This window comes from Peromyscus maniculatus, chromosome 11 (genome assembly GCF_049852395.1).
Source record: "Peromyscus maniculatus bairdii isolate BWxNUB_F1_BW_parent chromosome 11, HU_Pman_BW_mat_3.1, whole genome shotgun sequence".
In the NCBI taxonomy this organism is placed as follows: Eukaryota; Metazoa; Chordata; class Mammalia; order Rodentia; family Cricetidae; genus Peromyscus; species Peromyscus maniculatus.
Genome location: NC_134862.1, coordinates 77080646 through 77096984, shown reverse-complemented (window position 1 = coordinate 77096984; position 16339 = coordinate 77080646). Strand labels below are relative to the sequence as shown.

The 16339-nt window shown below is 44.7% G+C and overlaps 1 protein-coding gene across 4 annotated transcripts in view; it reads left to right on the top strand.

The window, feature by feature from the left end:
• Pbx1 (PBX homeobox 1) overlaps nucleotides 1–16339 on the top strand; it is a 313260-nt gene that overhangs the window by 273249 nt on the left and 23672 nt on the right. For 2 of the 4 annotated variants that reach the window (XM_042258535.2, XM_042258537.2), the window contains one exon: nucleotides 5202–6784. The exons of the other annotated variants lie outside the window; for them this stretch is intronic. In XM_042258535.2, coding sequence (XP_042114469.1) covers nucleotides 5202–5294 — 93 coding nt within the window. In that variant the 3' untranslated portion in view covers nucleotides 5295–6784. Of the gene's footprint in view, nucleotides 1–5201; nucleotides 6785–16339 lie in introns of those variants that run through there. 4 annotated transcript variants of the gene reach the window in all.

The following is a 16339-nucleotide window of genomic DNA, read 5'->3' as shown; positions in this document are numbered from 1 at the left end:
AGCCGGTGCGGTCGGCTTTGCCTGCCCTGTCTGAGCTAGCTGTTTTCAGCAGCCACGGCAACGGGCAGCCCTCTACTGTACGAAGCACTTTTAGAGAAGGGAATTCTCCCAGCTCCCGCCACCATAGCACCACGGCACGGAGGCCTGTCTGGCTTTAAATTCCATGCTACTGTTTCCTAAATTTAGCAAGAAGCAGGGGATCATAGTTGGTATATCCTTGGGATACACAGTTTGATTCAGGCCACAAGGTTTTCCTGGAATATGGGCTTAGGGCTAATGTGGGAGAGTCTAACTTGCCCCGGAATGGTGATTGTCAAATCTAAGGGGCTCATGTATATGTGTGTGTCCACTCTTTGAGCTTCTGGATGGAAGAGGAGTTGTTGTTTTGTTTTGTTTTGTTTTTTTCTAAAGCTAGAAGGTTTGTTGTATGTATTTATTTGGGGTACAAATTTCATATATTCTCTTTCACTGGTCCAACAAGCATATTTAAAATGTTTGTTTTGCTATTTAGTTGAATTAATCCTTGTTCACCATGTTTGAATTGCCTGTACCCCCCTGACATCTTGTACTGGCCTGAGAAAGTAGAATTTTCAAGAAAAGCATCTCATGTCTTTGAGAGGCTCCAGCTCAGAGACAATTCATTTCTGAGCAGTGTAGAATGTCAGCTCTTTCTTTAAAAACACTGCACGGCTAATGTTCTCTCCTGAATGCTTCATCAGGGGCCCCACCTATGACTATTTTAATAAGTTATGGTGTGGTTAAGTGAGATGGTGATGGTCATCTCAAATGCCGCTGTGGCATGTGCCATGATACAGATGCAAATTTCTTTCCTAGGATCTCCTATTCTTAAGGTGGCTTTTCTTTTTGCCCTGCACTATACTCTGACTTGTGGTGTTGTGGTTAAATATCTTATCTCACTTTCACCTAAAATCCCAGACTGCTCAGCCAGCACACACACAAACACCTGCCTACTTCCCTTCAGCCCCATGCACACCACAACACAGTTCCTTGCCTGCCTATCTGCCTGCCTGTCTGTCTGTCTGTCTATCTATCTATCTATCTATCTATCTATCAAAATGTCAAGTAAATATACACATATGAAATTATTAGGATAGACAGATATCAAAATGCTGACAGTAATTATCTCTGAGTAGTAGATTATGGGTATTAAATATTGTGCTTTTTAAGCTTGTCTATTTTCTAGATATTATTGATAAGCATACCCTATTTTTTTCAAGGAAAAAAAGATTAATAGCATTAAAAGATTTTCTTGTAGAAAAAGAAATAAATATAGTCACTGTTCTCAGCCAGCCTCAAGTGACGCCAGAATATGTATGCCCTTAGTTGGTGGAAACGTGGAGGCACCATCTCCCCATGACAACCCTGTGCTAGGAATCTGAATTAATTCTGTTTCTGAAACAGATTTCAATGCCAAGTCTTTGCCCCTGGAACATGGAAAGACCACACATTGTGACAGGATTCTTGTGCCTTCCCTGTTCTCAGTGGAATGTCCCAAACACGCACAAGTAAGAGAAGTCCTCCAGCAATGAGAGGAACCATCTGATGGATTAGAAAGTTAGAGGTTTGAGCCGGGTGGCTGCGGTGAATGTCTTTAATCCCAGCACTCGGGAGGCAGAGCCAGGCGGATCTCTGAGTTTGAGGCCAGCCTGGTCTGCAGAGCGAGATCCAGGACAGGCTCCAAAACTACACACATAAGCCCTGTCTCGGGGGGGGGGGGGGGCGGGGAGGAAAAGAAAAGAAAGCTGGAGGTTTGAGCTCAGCAGTTCTGCATGGGCCTGAGTTTGGGCAGGCATGTTCATCTTGGCACTGCCGGGAATAAGCCGCTTGGTATCCAGATCTTTTCCTTGTTGAGGGTTTGAGAAAACCTGCTCTGTGCTAAAAATGACTGGTGGAAGCTGTTTTGAATGGAAAAACATCTGGCTTTCCTGGGAACGTTGGCGCATCATTGAGTGAGCCAATGGCAAAGAAAGCCTGGTTGAGGAAAAGGGACAGAGAAGGAGCTGGCTTCAAACGTTAAGAAGCCTGCACTCCATCTCATTCATGGGCCAGGAAGCTTTTCTCTTTCAGCTTAGCCACTTTGTGAATGAGATGAAACCAGACACCTGTTCATATAGAAGTGCAGGCATTCACTCCTCTACTTACTATGGATTTCCTAACATTAGAGTGGTGTTCCCTCCTAAATGTGAATGAATAATAATGGCTGCCAGTCTACTCCAGAGTTTTCAAAGAAGAAAACAAGAGGACAGATGGTAGAAACTATTTTTACCAAAGATCTCTAGGGCGTGGTCCGTTTGACCTTACTATTTCCACAGTTGAGGTAAATTACTTCCAAGAACACAGTGATTGGGACAGGAGACCCATTTTAGTGCAGTGACCTCGGTGATCTCAAACATATCAGTCATGTGCCATGAATTAACTGTCATAGAAAAATCACCCCTGGACTCTGTTGTTTCTGTTCCGTTTGGTGGAAAGCTGTACACTCCATAAACCCTTCAGAACAGTTCCTTGGGTGGCCAGGTGCCTTGTACAAAGGGCCCTCAGGCTTACCGTTTCCATCTTGCTAACACTCGGGGCATCACACAGTGGTGGCGACGCTGCTCCACTTCAGTCACCTTCTCAAGGTCACCTCCAAGTTTGTCTCCTCTGCAGAGCATATTAATTCCCGATGCTCCAACAAGACACAGTGTTGCCCTCCTCGTGAAGTGTGCACCTTGTTCTCCTTCTTCTTCTTCTTCTTCTTCTTCTTCTTCTTCTTCTTCTTCTTCTTCTTCTTCTTCTTCTTCTTCTTCTTCTCCTCCTCCTCCTCCTCCTCCTCCTCCTCCTCCTCCTCCTCCTCCTCCTCCTCCTCCTCTTCCTCCTCCTCCTCCTCTTCCTCCGCCTCCTCCTCCTCCTTCGTCTTTTTTTTAATTGAAAAAAATGCAATATATTCTGATCATGTTTTCTCCTCTCCAAGGTCCTCCCCACCTCCCTACCCAACCAATAATAGACCCTTTCTTTATCTCTCTTTGAAAAACAGACTCCCCCCCCCACACACACATACACACATGAAAGTAGAAACTCCCCCAAAAATAATCCAAACCAAGAAATATAAGACCAAAAAAATACCATTTAATTAGTTTTGTGTTGGCCTTCTACTTTTGGGCTTGGAGTATACCCTTAAGTGGGCTTAATACATCTGGTAAGAGAGGGAGGAAAAAAAATATGTGTGTGTATATATATATATATATACACACACACACAAATATATATATATATATATATATATATATATATATATATATATGGAAACTTCATTGCAGAAGACTAAACTTTCCTTTGCAAGTAGATATCAATTGCGGATAGCTTCTTGACTTCTTGATTGGGGCAGGGAGCCATGTCTACTTCGTCCACTCAGTGCTGGGGCCCTATCTGGCTTGAACCCCTGTAGGCCCCGTGGGTACTGCCACAACCTGTTATTTCCTATGTACATCAGTCCTGCTGTGTCTGGAGGACGCTGCTTCCCTGGTGTCAACAGCCACATCTGGCTTTTACAGCCTTTCCGCCTCATCTTTCACATCGGTTGGGAGTCTTCAGCGGGAGGGTGTTGATGAAGACGTCCCATTTAGGACTAAATCTTCCCAAATCTCTCACTCTCTGCACACTGTCTAAGTTTTGGATCTATGCCTTAGTTTCTGTCTACTGCAAAAAGAATCTGATGATGAATCAGCAAGGCAGTGATCTATGGGTATAGAAGAATGTCATAGGGAGTCATTCTATTGCTATGTTTCTTCAGTGAAACAATAGTATTTGGTTTCCCCCTAGGTCCATGGCCTGTCCAGTCTCAGGTTCTTGACTACCCCAGCAGGGTCAGACACGTGTTCCATCTCATGGAGTAGGTCTTAAATCCAGTCAGCGTGATTGGTTACTCTCACATCTGTCCCACTATTGTACCGGCGTATCTTGCAGGCAGGTCACTAATGTAGGTCACAAGGTCTGGAGCTGCACTGGTGATTGCCTTTCTCCTCTGGTAACATGCAGAGTACCTTCTAGAACTGCATACACTAGTCAGTGGGAGTGAAGCCTCTAGTTAGTCACCAGCTCAGTTTCTCTGTGCCCGATGAGACAGAGAAGCATCGTCATCCACAGGGCCTTATCTTCAGTTTGTGGAGAGCAACCAGTATCCTTGACAACAGCCTGAGATGTTTGGGAGTTTCCGTGGGGCCCTTTTGTCCAATGACTTAAGTAGATGTAATCCATTCCTGGCACTGGACGTTTCCCTTGGTGGTGTAAGATGTCTAATTGGGGCATTGTCTCCCTCACTATTTGGTGACTCCATTTATGTTTCTTTCATATATAGGAAACTTCTGTAGTTTCAGGTTTCCATATGGTCCCTCAAATGGCCCTTAATGTTATCTGCCCCTCCCCATATTCCCCCCTTTTCCCCTCTCTTCCATCCCTCTCCCAATTTAATCCTCCTGCTCCGGCCTCCCCCCTCGCTCTTCATAACGATATAGTCTGCCAAGTCCATTAGTTCCCAATGCTCCAACAAGATACAGTATTGCTCTCATGGAAGCCCTTGCCTTCTTAACAACAGGCACCCCCTGCTGATTAGGCTCTGTCTTGAATTATAGCTCATACGTGGTCTTGTCTTAGCCCCTTTCTTGAGGACATGAACTATACTCACTCATCACTATATGCCAAAGAGATTCTAGACCCCGGCATCCCGTAAACACTCAGGACACGCAGAGCTAGACAGAAGTTGGGAAAGCATCTAGGCCAGCCTTCTCATTCCTCAGAATAAGGGGGAACCAAAACCAGCCATGTTTAGGAGCTTTACCTTCATCGGTGGCTAGTTGTTGCCAAGATTAAAACCAAAACAGAACTCTCAGGTCTCAGGACTAGAGGACAGCCGTCACTGCATAGATGGCTGGGACTAAATTACAGGATTTGGGAGAAATACAAACACCTCACACCAGCGGAGGGGGGTGTCAGCATCGGATCCAAAGGCTCACTGGGAGGATGGACTTATCTGAAGCGGGGGGAGGAGGAAATATTGTCATCCACAGCCCCGTGTGCCCAGTTGATGGGTGTCCCCGTGTGCCAGGTGCCAGTCCCTTCCACACGGCGCCTCATTGTCGTTGTCTGCTCAAACAGGCCACCTGATCACAGAGGACTGACTTCTCTCCCTTTTTCCCTTCTAGGCTAATGGAGGTTGGCAGGATGCTACTACCCCTTCATCAGTGACCTCCCCTACAGAAGGCCCTGGCAGTGTTCACTCTGACACCTCCAACTGATCTCCCAGCAATCGCATCCCGGCTGACCCTGTACCGCAGTTGGGGCAGGGGCAGGAGGGAGGGTTTCTCTCCCAACGCTGAAGCGGTCAGACTGGAGGTCGAAGCACTCAGCAAACACAATAAGAGTCTCCTTCTCTTCTCTTCTTTGGGATGCTATTTCAGCCAATCTGGACACTTCTTTATACTCTCGTCCCCTTTTTTTCTGGGTAGAAGCCACCCTCCCCCTGCCTCCAGCTCTCAGACTGGTTTCTGTCACATCTTCCCTGGCCCTGTCCTCTGTTCTAGACCCCCCCGGGTTCCTCCCCTCTGTTATATCACCGAAGGATATTTTCAACAATTAGAGGAACTTACAAAGGAAAAACCAATTACAAAGAAAACAATAAACGTATTTGTATGTTTCCACGCTGGTGGTTTGAGGAGCCAAACTGACCTCCCTCGGAGCCCTCACCCCTATGTTGACAGGCAATCTTTCTGTCTCTCTTGTTATTCTCACTACCTCTTAGCAGAAATACACCACACTGCCCTACTCATTCCAGGCCACCCTGTCTCCATTTGCCCCTTCTTTCTGGGAACAATCCCGATTTCTTCCTCTTCTTTCTGGCCCCAGGTATTCATTGGCGACTGCCGCCATAGCTGGGCTTCTAAAGGTGCCACACGTCCCGATGTCGCTCTATCAGGTTGAGTCCCAGGCAGGAAGTCAGGCAGGAGGGGCCGGGCACAAGGAACAGCAAGGGCAGGATTCCTACCAGCTTTCTTATCCTCTTAGAAACAGCTCTTGGCCACAGAGGCACAGTCTGTGGAGACCATTCAACCCTTGGGCAGCAATGTTCAGAACCTCGTGCACGCTCGGTCGGAGGGAGGTATCCTGAGGGTGCATCTGTAAAGAGTGAAGGCGTCACATCCTGAAAGGCTTTGCTGTCCCTTCATAGACATGTGCTCACCTACATAACACACAGGTGAACACACTCACAATCTGACACCTTTGCTTGGCAGGATGCTACCACCCTTCCCAGTGACCTCCCCTACAGAAGGCCCTGGCAGTGTTCACTCTGACACCTCCAACTGATCTCCCAGCAATCGAATCCTGTGCAAATGCATACATTAGCAATCCTATTGCTCTAGCTGGTGAGCCTGAGAGAGAAGCATTATGTGCCTGGGGCTTCTAGGACCCGCCACCATGCACTTAGCACAGTAGACTGCACAGGACTTTATTGGCATGCAGGTCAGCTTTCAAGTGTAAGCGGTTTTCATTGCCACCACCTCTGGAGCTCTCAGGGAGCCGTACACAGGACTTACAGTGTCTATGATGGATTTGGCTGCTTTGTCTGTGTTTTTTATTATATTATCTTTTCAAAACATTGTAGTACAGTGTGGTCTTGATCCTGGCTTCTTCCTCTGGAGGAGAGAGTGGTATAATATGTCGTTCAGGTGAACTTTTTACTAATTAATTTGAAGACCTAAGAATCATAAGAGTAAGAGTGTTGTTGTTGTTGAAATAATCACAGTGATCTATATACCATGGGATTGAAAGAAGATAATATTTTCTAGAAATGTAGTCTTGCTTTTGACTTGAGTTTAAATTCCCCAGTCAGCTCTGCCAGCCTTAAATATGGTAGCTTTGCCACTAGATTAAGGGGCATGTGGTCAGATATCTTCATGCTCATCATCTGTAAAATGGGAATTGTTATGCTTGGCTCATCAAGGGGCTTGTAAGAGGCCCAAGAAACTGGTTTTGTTTATATTTAATCTCTAGGTCTGATGGTCAAGGAAAGCAATGGCCCTATGATGAACTGTTTCATGCCAGGTCAGAACAATACATGCTTTTCTCGTTGCAAATTCTGTTTGTGATCTTGATGTCATCACCATAATGACAAAGCATTGTTTTAGAGGCTTGCTGCTCTGATTTGGTTTCAGTCTGTTAGTCTTCTTAGGATAGAGAAGAGATTTGAAACCAGAGGGGTAGAACTTGGTTTTGTTAGCTTCTACTCGAATCCAGCATGTGGCCTTAAGTCCTTGTCCCTATCACAGCTTCTCTGCTTCAGAGACTTCAGGGAAGACACAAGAGCTTGAGGGTTAGGAAACCAGCCCACAAAAGTCACACACATTCCACTCGGCACTGCAGTGATGAGTAGGAAACATCCTTCAGGTGTGTTTGGAGGAGTAGGCCATGCATACTGGGAAACCCGAGGGGATGGACATTTGAAGACAATGCAGAAAGTAGTTTTTTGGCAAATGAAAATTTGTGTAGCTGACCCAGGTCACTAGAAGGCGGGTCCACTAGCCTGTGCCGTGCTCAGAACAGGGCGCCCAGAAGGGGACATCATCACAAGTCTGTACCGGGATGAGAACCAGCGATCTTTGTCTTTGTGGCAGGAATATATTGAAACGACTCATACAAACATGGTTAGATCACATCATTGAACATGGGGAGCAAACTGTAAGAGTTACTGGAGAGTTCTCGTGGAAACGAGAATGACTCCAGATCTGGACTGAGCATACGAAGGGAATGAATGGGACCTGTGGAAGCAGTGACGCCTTCACACAGACAGCTTCTCTCCAGGCAGCAGTCACCCCACCCGGTACCTCACTGGGCCGCCTTTAGGGCCAACACTTAGCCCATAGCCTGTTCTCCTTACCCACTGTCACATCCAACAGGGCAGCCCCCAGATCTCTGTGGTCAAGCAAGGCTAGAGAAAGCTGGCAGCCTCAGGATAGGAGTGGAAAGAGTATGCCTCTAGAAACTCAGCTCGACCCCTAGAAATTGCGCCCCAGGATTCCTTCATATTCTAAGTCCAAATGGGAGTGCCCCATTTTCCACAACAGCAATCTCCTCTTGAGAAATGGTAGTAGACCTTGGGTTTGTTACCATGTTCCATTGTATTGCCTCTTTCCCCTCTTCCCACTGGAGTAGAATGGACTCCTGGGTAACAGCTCAGCCTTCTGGCACCTTCCTTCCACTTCTTCCCCTGTGGTAGTGGTACTGTATTATTATTGTTATTATTATTATTAATTTTTTGGTTGCCTTTTCTCACACCTATCTTCACCTCTTTCCTTCTCTTTATTTTTCTGCCCAGAAAAACCTGACTTCGATACCAAAAAAAGATAAAACTACAGAAACTCAAATTTAAAAAAAAAAAAAACTTAGGAAAAAAAGCAAAAAAAGAAAAAAAAACTCAACAATTCTTTCAGCTTTATTAACATTTTCCATCGTTTCTTGCGACTTGTGTCTTGTTCTTTGTAGTATTGATGATGAACATTTGATAATGAATGTTCTTGTATATTCAGATAAAGAAAAAAAAACCAAAAAAGCGGTCTGAATTTAATAGTGTTTATAATAAAAATTTTAAAAAATGACCCTCATAGCACGCAAAACAGGAAGGGGAAGTTTCCCTTCTTTCTGTGACAATACACATCATTCCTGCATTCGTTTTTAACACCAAACTACCTATGTTCCTCATTGCCCCCATTTTTCTTTTTATTTTCTTGCATTTGTGAATTAGTTCAAGAATGCTAGAAAAGTGTCAAGTTGTGTACATCCATTTCTTCTTTCACGATGTTTAAAAGTGACCGTAATTCATTTTGTAAACTAAAAAAATAAAAAGGAAAAAAAAAAGAAAAAAAATAAGGTTGGAATAGTGAGCATAATAGGAACAACCTAACACATTCTGTTTATTAATTTTGAGACCCAAAATAAATTCTTTTCCTTTCTTTATTCCTGCTCTTAAAAATACAAAAAAAAAAGTTTTGTTTTGTGTTATTTTGGTTTTGTTTATTTGGGGGGGGTGTGCTTTTTTTCACTGTCAGGGTTGTGTTCAGGTCTTGCTGGTTTTATTCCTTAAATATGTATACAAGGTGATGTGAAAAGGGGTCCCTGGTCAAGGAGGACACTTCCTTGTTCTGCTTTGCTTCAGTCGATGTCAAAAACAATGATAAATAAATCCCATGAGCTCTTGTATGCCCAGGATGTGTGGCACCCCTGTAGTCCTCAAGATAATGAGGCAAGGACTTGCTTCCTTAAAAACTCATGGAGTCTGTCCAGGGGATTTCTTATACTGGAAGGAAAGACTTTTGCCTTTGGTTATTCTGAATGTCTTTCTTTCTCCCTGGTTAACGTCAACCGTCCAGGAGAATGCTTCCAACAAGACAGAATTTTTCTCCTGGCAGAACTCCACAGGAGGTACTGCCATGGTGGGATGCAGAGTCCCCAGTTCTGGGTAGAGAGTTGGTGAGGTGATAAGCCAGAGCCCAAGCTACGGGCTGACTGCTTAGAAGCTGGTTTCTGATTCACTGACAGTGCACTTGTGACCAACTTCTGATTAGGTTGACTGTTCAAATTGCAAAGCAGGCTTCATCAGATATTTAGTGTTAATTATAGGGAAAAAAGAAAGCCACATTGTTGGACAGACATTCAGTTTTGGACATCGCTCATTCAAACATTCAGGTGATCAGAGAACAGACAGAATTCTAGCCAGATACACGAAGAAGGAAAAAACAACAACAACAAAACTTCAGAGTTGTGGAACTATGCTGTGGGAAGCATTTCCACCTAGAGACAGCTATGCTCTTGTTTCTGTCATGAGAAACGAAAGGCAACCTTTTCACATCACCTTTCTGGTTTCCGGCCTAGCTCAAAGCTTTCTGGAAACTTCTATTTTTTTGTAAACTTTCTTTTTCCTTTTGTTAAAATAAATAAAACATTGAATGTTTCCCCCTCTTTCTCTCTATTACTGCTTCCCTTTGGGGGTTTCATTTTGAAGTGTTTTCCTTTGGTTGTTGGTTTTCTTGCCCACCCCCCGACACACCCAGCTTTCCCCCTTATTATTGAGAGTATAAACCTGCAAAGCTCTGCTCTTCTTGGGTTTTGAAAGCTTAAGCTTTTCTGCTTCTGTGGGAGCACAGGCTTCTGTCCCCTTTGATTCCAGCTGAACTTTTGTGTTCTCTAATGATACTAACACGATGTAGGTTTTACAGTCTCCTAATTTGTACTGGTAATGCAGATTCCAAATAAATAGTTTCTTTTGTTGCAAAATATATATACATACACTTGTATTTTGTGTAGATTTCTTCTTCTCTGCTGGCAGCTTCGCTTCCCTATATGGGCCTGGGTGACTGTGACGTGTGCTTGAAATACTTGCCCTAATCAGTGATTTATAGTCTAAGCCACCAGCTTCACAAAGGGGGGCGGAGAAGAAGGGAGGAAGACATAAGATAATCAACTCTATTGGAGGACAAAGTAACCCATCTGTTTTCTAAGTCATGACTGTGCCCAATGGGTTATCTTTGCCTTCGTTGGAAGGATCTGATCATAAGGGAAATGGGGATTCCCAAGAGATGTTTCAAGGGAAAGAATCCAGGTTATAAATAATGCTTCCAGACCCTCTAAAGTATTCTAGATGTCACTCCAGCAAATCTGCTCACTTGCAGTTGGTTATGTCTACCATCCCACTGAAGCATTTAGCCTGATAGTTTGTCTGTATGCGCTGGGACCCTAGCCTAGGTTGCCATCTGCCAGTCAGTATTTGCAGTGTTTTAGCACTGTGTAAGTCCACGTCCCCACCCTCAACGTCATGTTTCTGTTTGGGACTGGGAAGGATCTAATTGCCTAGCTCTTGACTGAAAGTTTGTCCCTCCAAAAGCACGGCTCTAAGCAGACATTATTTTTCCGTTTCATGCTTTATATCTCCGTGGAGGACAGTTGAAAGTTGAAGTAGCAACCATATGCCCACCCCCATCCTAATCATGGTTCTGATCAACAAAGACTAGACCAACAGAGAAGCAGTTGGAATGAAATTTTCGCTTTTTTCCAATTTAACAAGCTAGGTGTCAGTGACCTTGGAAGAATGGAGCTAGCCATAAATGATTTTGGAAACCTTACCAGAAGCCAAATCGAGTCTCAGGCACTCCCTTCAAAATTAAGCATAGAAACATATTGTCATGTGAAAGGAACACTCAGATTAAATTTTTTTCCAATTATTTGAAGATGTATGGGCCTAATCCACCCACGTAGCACATTCATTAGTATTCACTGGAGCCATACAAAACTACTGGAAAGAATAAAACTAAAGTATCTAATACCTCAAATACAAATCAAATCTATTTCCTACTATGTAATAATTTAAAGACATGTTCCAGTCAGAGTACCTCCTCCCAATATGGTGACCAGGGATCCAGCTTCTCATCATCCACATACATGTTATCTTCCACACATAGCGAGCCGGTGGAAGGGGCGTGAAGAAGGCGTACCCATTGCTTGAAAACCTTGACCAAGGCTTGCATCTATGTTTCTAAATGTAAAGTCTAAGGATAATAGTGGAAGCCTGGGAAACTATTCCCTAGCTAGGCAGCCGCTCCCTGGCAGTAACTCCTTCTGATAACATTTTGAATGGCTGGCTGAGGGACCAAGAGTAAAAACAAATACAAGCCCACATGTCGTTGAGTGGACACACTCTAAATGAAAATATTGCTAGCTGCCATTCTAGACATGGCTATGTTACACCTCCATGGGAGAGGTTTGAAAAGGGGATAAACCCGGACGGAGAGAGAGATGTCCACACAATATTGCCCTCTCAAGGGAGAAGAGACAGAAGAACCTTTTTCATGGAAATGTGAGAATGGAAAAGAGAAAGACGACAAGCAAACCCGTTCTCCAGCGTCTTCCCATTTGTTTCTAAACTTGGGCCTTACCACCAAATCTTTGGGCACTAGGAGGTGGGAGCTCCTGAGAGTGACAGCAGCCTTGTTCCCACCTTCAGGAAGCCATACCTTTGTGTTCATATTAATGCCTCAAAGAATCGTGGCTGGTGGCCAGCGGTCATCTAAGAGAATGTAGGCTGTGCCCTAATCCATTCATGCTGTAACGAAACATCTTCCACTGCATAATTTATAAACAATGCAATCATATTGCTCATTGTTCTGAAAGGGCAAGGGGCCGGCCCACTTGGGAGTCTTGTGCGGGTTGCTTATGGACACCTCTGTCTTGCATCCCCCAGGCCTCTTGTATAAAAGCAACAGTATCATTTTAGGTTCTCTTCCCTCCTGATGAACCATACCTCAAAGATCTTGCCTCATATGGAAGCCTAGAGTCCAGCATAGAATACAAGGTGGACACCATTCAGACCATAGCAGATCTAAACTGCAAAATCAGATCTGCTCACTTATAATCCATGCATTCCTACACAGCTTTGTACATTTCTACCCATTTCTGCTTTGGAAAAAGAAAGGCAGCAAAATCTCATGTTGTAGCTGTTTGATGGCCAAAAAACCAACCTGTCTTCCGCATCTGAGTCATTTTGTGAGAAGTGGCACAAGAACTCAGTTCTATGGAGTTGGCCACTGGGTGCACTCAAGAAGTTTGTGCCTACCTAAGCTTGCCCTCTGAGGGACCGGTGGGAAGAATGAAGCTAAGTAGCAAGAGCTTCTCTGTTATTCCTGCATAGAAAGGAAGGCGTGGGCGTCCAGATGAAAGTGCAGCAGGGGACGCTGTGCCTAGCGGGTTGTAGGCTGTGGCTTCCCACCTCAGGCAGACTTCCTGATCTCCAGCAGTGGTGGGAGGTGAAGGGAGAGTGGTCAGAAAGGATCGGGATAGCAGTACTCCCCAGGACCACATGCTTTGGAGAAACCACTGCCTTTGTCTTCCCGGGACCCAGGCAAGGCCTAGTTCAGATGGCTTTGGGTAGACCAGGCAGATCAATCATTAACGTTCGGGCTTCACTGTGCCCTGAGCCAGTGCCACGCCTCCACCCCTCACTATCCAGCCGAATTTCTAATGGAGCTCAGCAGTTATCACCACGCATTCCTTCATAACATAAAAGGCCCTAAGTGCTGGTACGTATTCAAATATGAATCTTTCATTAATAAGTACCCAGAGAGAAATTAAAGTTCAAAATAAAATCTTCCTTCTCTTATAAATTAAAATGCAAAAGGATGTTAATCTACAGCTCCTCCTCTCTGATTTCCTACTGTGCTCATTATGCAGAAGTGTGCTTATGCTCCACTGCCACAAGTGGGGTCCAGGGCCTTCCTTTTAATGAGGCAGTGGAGGCCTCACCTACTGGAACGAGACAGCTGTCCTGGGTCCCTCCAAAGCTCAGTTAATCTAACATTGAATCTCTCTAGAATTCCACCTTTTTTTTTTCTTCTAGAAACCAATTGGCAAAGCATATGAACTGTATCCTTTGACCAGCTTTATCCACAAAACTGAGAAAACACCAATAGAATCCTAGCTCCAATAGCAAAATGAAGTAGCCAGGACCTAGAGTAGGGTGGCATGTGACTCTCGATAATGAATGACCTTAGCAGAGCTTTGAAGATTTGATGAGAAAGCAAGGGAACTAGAGTGAGCACAGAAAAGGTAAGAGTAAAAATATTGAGTCTTGCAGTACCGGTTGTTTGGTATCAAGTGTCACGTTGAGAAAAAGCCACCACCAACCAGAGGTTAATCTTTCACTCTGCTTCTTATATCCTTAGGGAAACAAGCCAACCTATGCATCCTGCCTCCTGTCTCTGAGAATGACCTTTGAAATAGTCGTGCCTTTGTGAAAAAATCAGAAATGGAAAAGTGGGTCCCCTCCATTCCACAGGCTGATTTGAGGCTCCCTTTCTCCCCAGGCATACATACATATATAGAAAATTTCATCCAAGCTCCATTTCCCATTAAGCCCTGCACCCCCAGTCTCAGGTCCCTATATCTCTGCGATTTCTGCTTCTTCCTTTTCTGTCAGAGGTCCGGCTTAGGACCCTTCTGCTATTCCCCCTGACTCAGCTAGAATCAGCTGCCTGTTGTAGACCCCGAGCTCTACAGACACTGTGGGGCAAACCCTGCACACAAACCCCACAGAGCCTCACCTTTCCCTCAGCTCTGTGGACCTAAGCTTGAGTGACAGGGCTGCTCCCATGTCCACAGAAACTGTCCTGACATTTGCTCCTAATGAGTCTCTCCTTGTCTTCCCAACCCCTTTTAAGCAAGCTGGAAATGTTTAAAATCCTCTGGCTTCTTTCTCTGGTTCCTTCTCTTCTGTCTCTTGTGAAGATGCCATTCTCTTTGCTCTTGGGCCTAGACATCTGTTTCCCTACCATACTTTCCTAAACTGTATTTTCAATCCCCCCACCCCAGCTCTTTATCCCAAGCTTCCATTGTATCAAATGAGTCTTAATCAGCTCTGATTCCTCACATTCTACAATGCTGTCAGTAACACTCCCAGACTCAGCCACCTATACCCCAGTAGGCTTCTCCCAAGTCACTTTTTCTCCATCAGGATCTCTCCAAAGGGCCCAACTCCTGACTTACACTCTTAGAACACACGGCTTATCAATGTCCCTTCACACAGAAACCATGATAGTGGAATTCACTAGCAGCCTCAAGTGTTTCACCCTGCCTTTGCTCATTTTCTGGTAACACCCAGGGCTCCTTCCTAAGTCACGCATGAGAACGTCTCTGGCTGCTCTCCCCGCCAACTTTTCCTGTCTGCTGCTTTGGTGCGTTCTGAATTCCTTCCTGTGAGGTCTGCATGGGGTTTGCTCACTGAGCACCCCGCAGCCACATCATGCTGACTTCAGTGCCAACTCCAATACTGTCACCTGGATCCTTCCTGACACCACTTCTGAAACCAAATGACTGCTTTTCCATGCCAGCAATTAGTCCAGCATCAGCAAGGCATCTTCAAACCCACGCCAAAATCGACCCGAGTTATCTGGAGTAGGGTTAGGCTCAGCAGGGCTCAGTCCCACAGACCACCCCCATATCAGGTTTTGTAAGCAACTGGTAAGTCTGACTAGGAGCTGGAAGTAGGTTATAATCCCTTAAGTTGAATAATTTGCTAAAACAACTCTGTTACTCTAGTAGCTACTCCATTTATGTGTCCTCATTTGTTATAAAGGATATAAAGGAACAACCAGATGAAGAGATGCATCAGGTAAATGGGAGGGTCCTGAGAGCAGAAGATTCTGTCCCCAAAGAGTTAGTGTGCACCTCCCCTCTCCGTGGATGTGTTCACCAGCTCAGTCCCAATTACTTGGGGGATTTTTGAGGTTTTGTTATATAGGCATGAGGGACCAAACCACAGGCCAGTGGTAGTTAACACAGAGCTTGAAGGGACAGGGCTGAAAGTTCCAAGTTCCTGGTCAGTCTTGTCTTTCCTGACCAGCTCCATTCTGGAGCTACCTAGTAGGCGGTTGACAGTCCCCTCCTAAGAACAAAGCACTGTCTTGTCACTCATCACTCAGGAAATCTCAAGGAATTCAGTTGCCCTGAGTGAAGGCCAGATACACGTGGAGCACCTCCAACCTGAGGATCCGGAATCCAGTGTATCCCAAGATATGGACATTGTGAGCGCCGATGTGATACCACAGTGCGAAACTTCACACCTGGCCTCATGCAGTGGTCAGCGCTAAAAATCTATAGAGTAATTTACAGGCTATGAGTATATGGTATAATTGACATGTAAATGAATTATATGTGTAGAGTTTGCTCTCATTCCCAGTGTATCTCATTTTATCTAAAAAAAGTATTTCAAAATCTGAAAAAATACAAAGTACAAAAGTACTGCTTTGTCCTGAACATATCAGACAAGGGATGCTCACCTTGTGTGTGTTTCCCATTTGTATCACTAGGGTATATGACCTGTGATGGATTGTTTAATCTGTGTCTCCATTTCCTTCACAATGAGATATCGTTAAAACCAGTAGCTACCGCATAGGGCTCCTGGAAGGATTAAATGAGTTAATACATGAAAAGCACTCAGAGCAATACCTATCAAACAGTAAAGGTGAAAAATGTGTTCCTTATTAGTGTCATTCCTCCAATATATTTCGCTGGCACATTGTCATCCTTGAACTATTACCAATTAGAATGGCCTCCTCGTCCCGGCTTCCATTGTAAAGAAATATTAGCTATGATTATCGTCTCTCCTTCTTCCCTTCCTCCCCACATTCCTCCTCTGCCCTCCTTTCTCTCCTGTCTCTTTCTTCAGTCTAGCCTGACAGCTAAGACATTCCTAACCTGTCACCTCGCTGTTGGGTGTATCTTGCCTCGTTTCTTCTTGACTTTC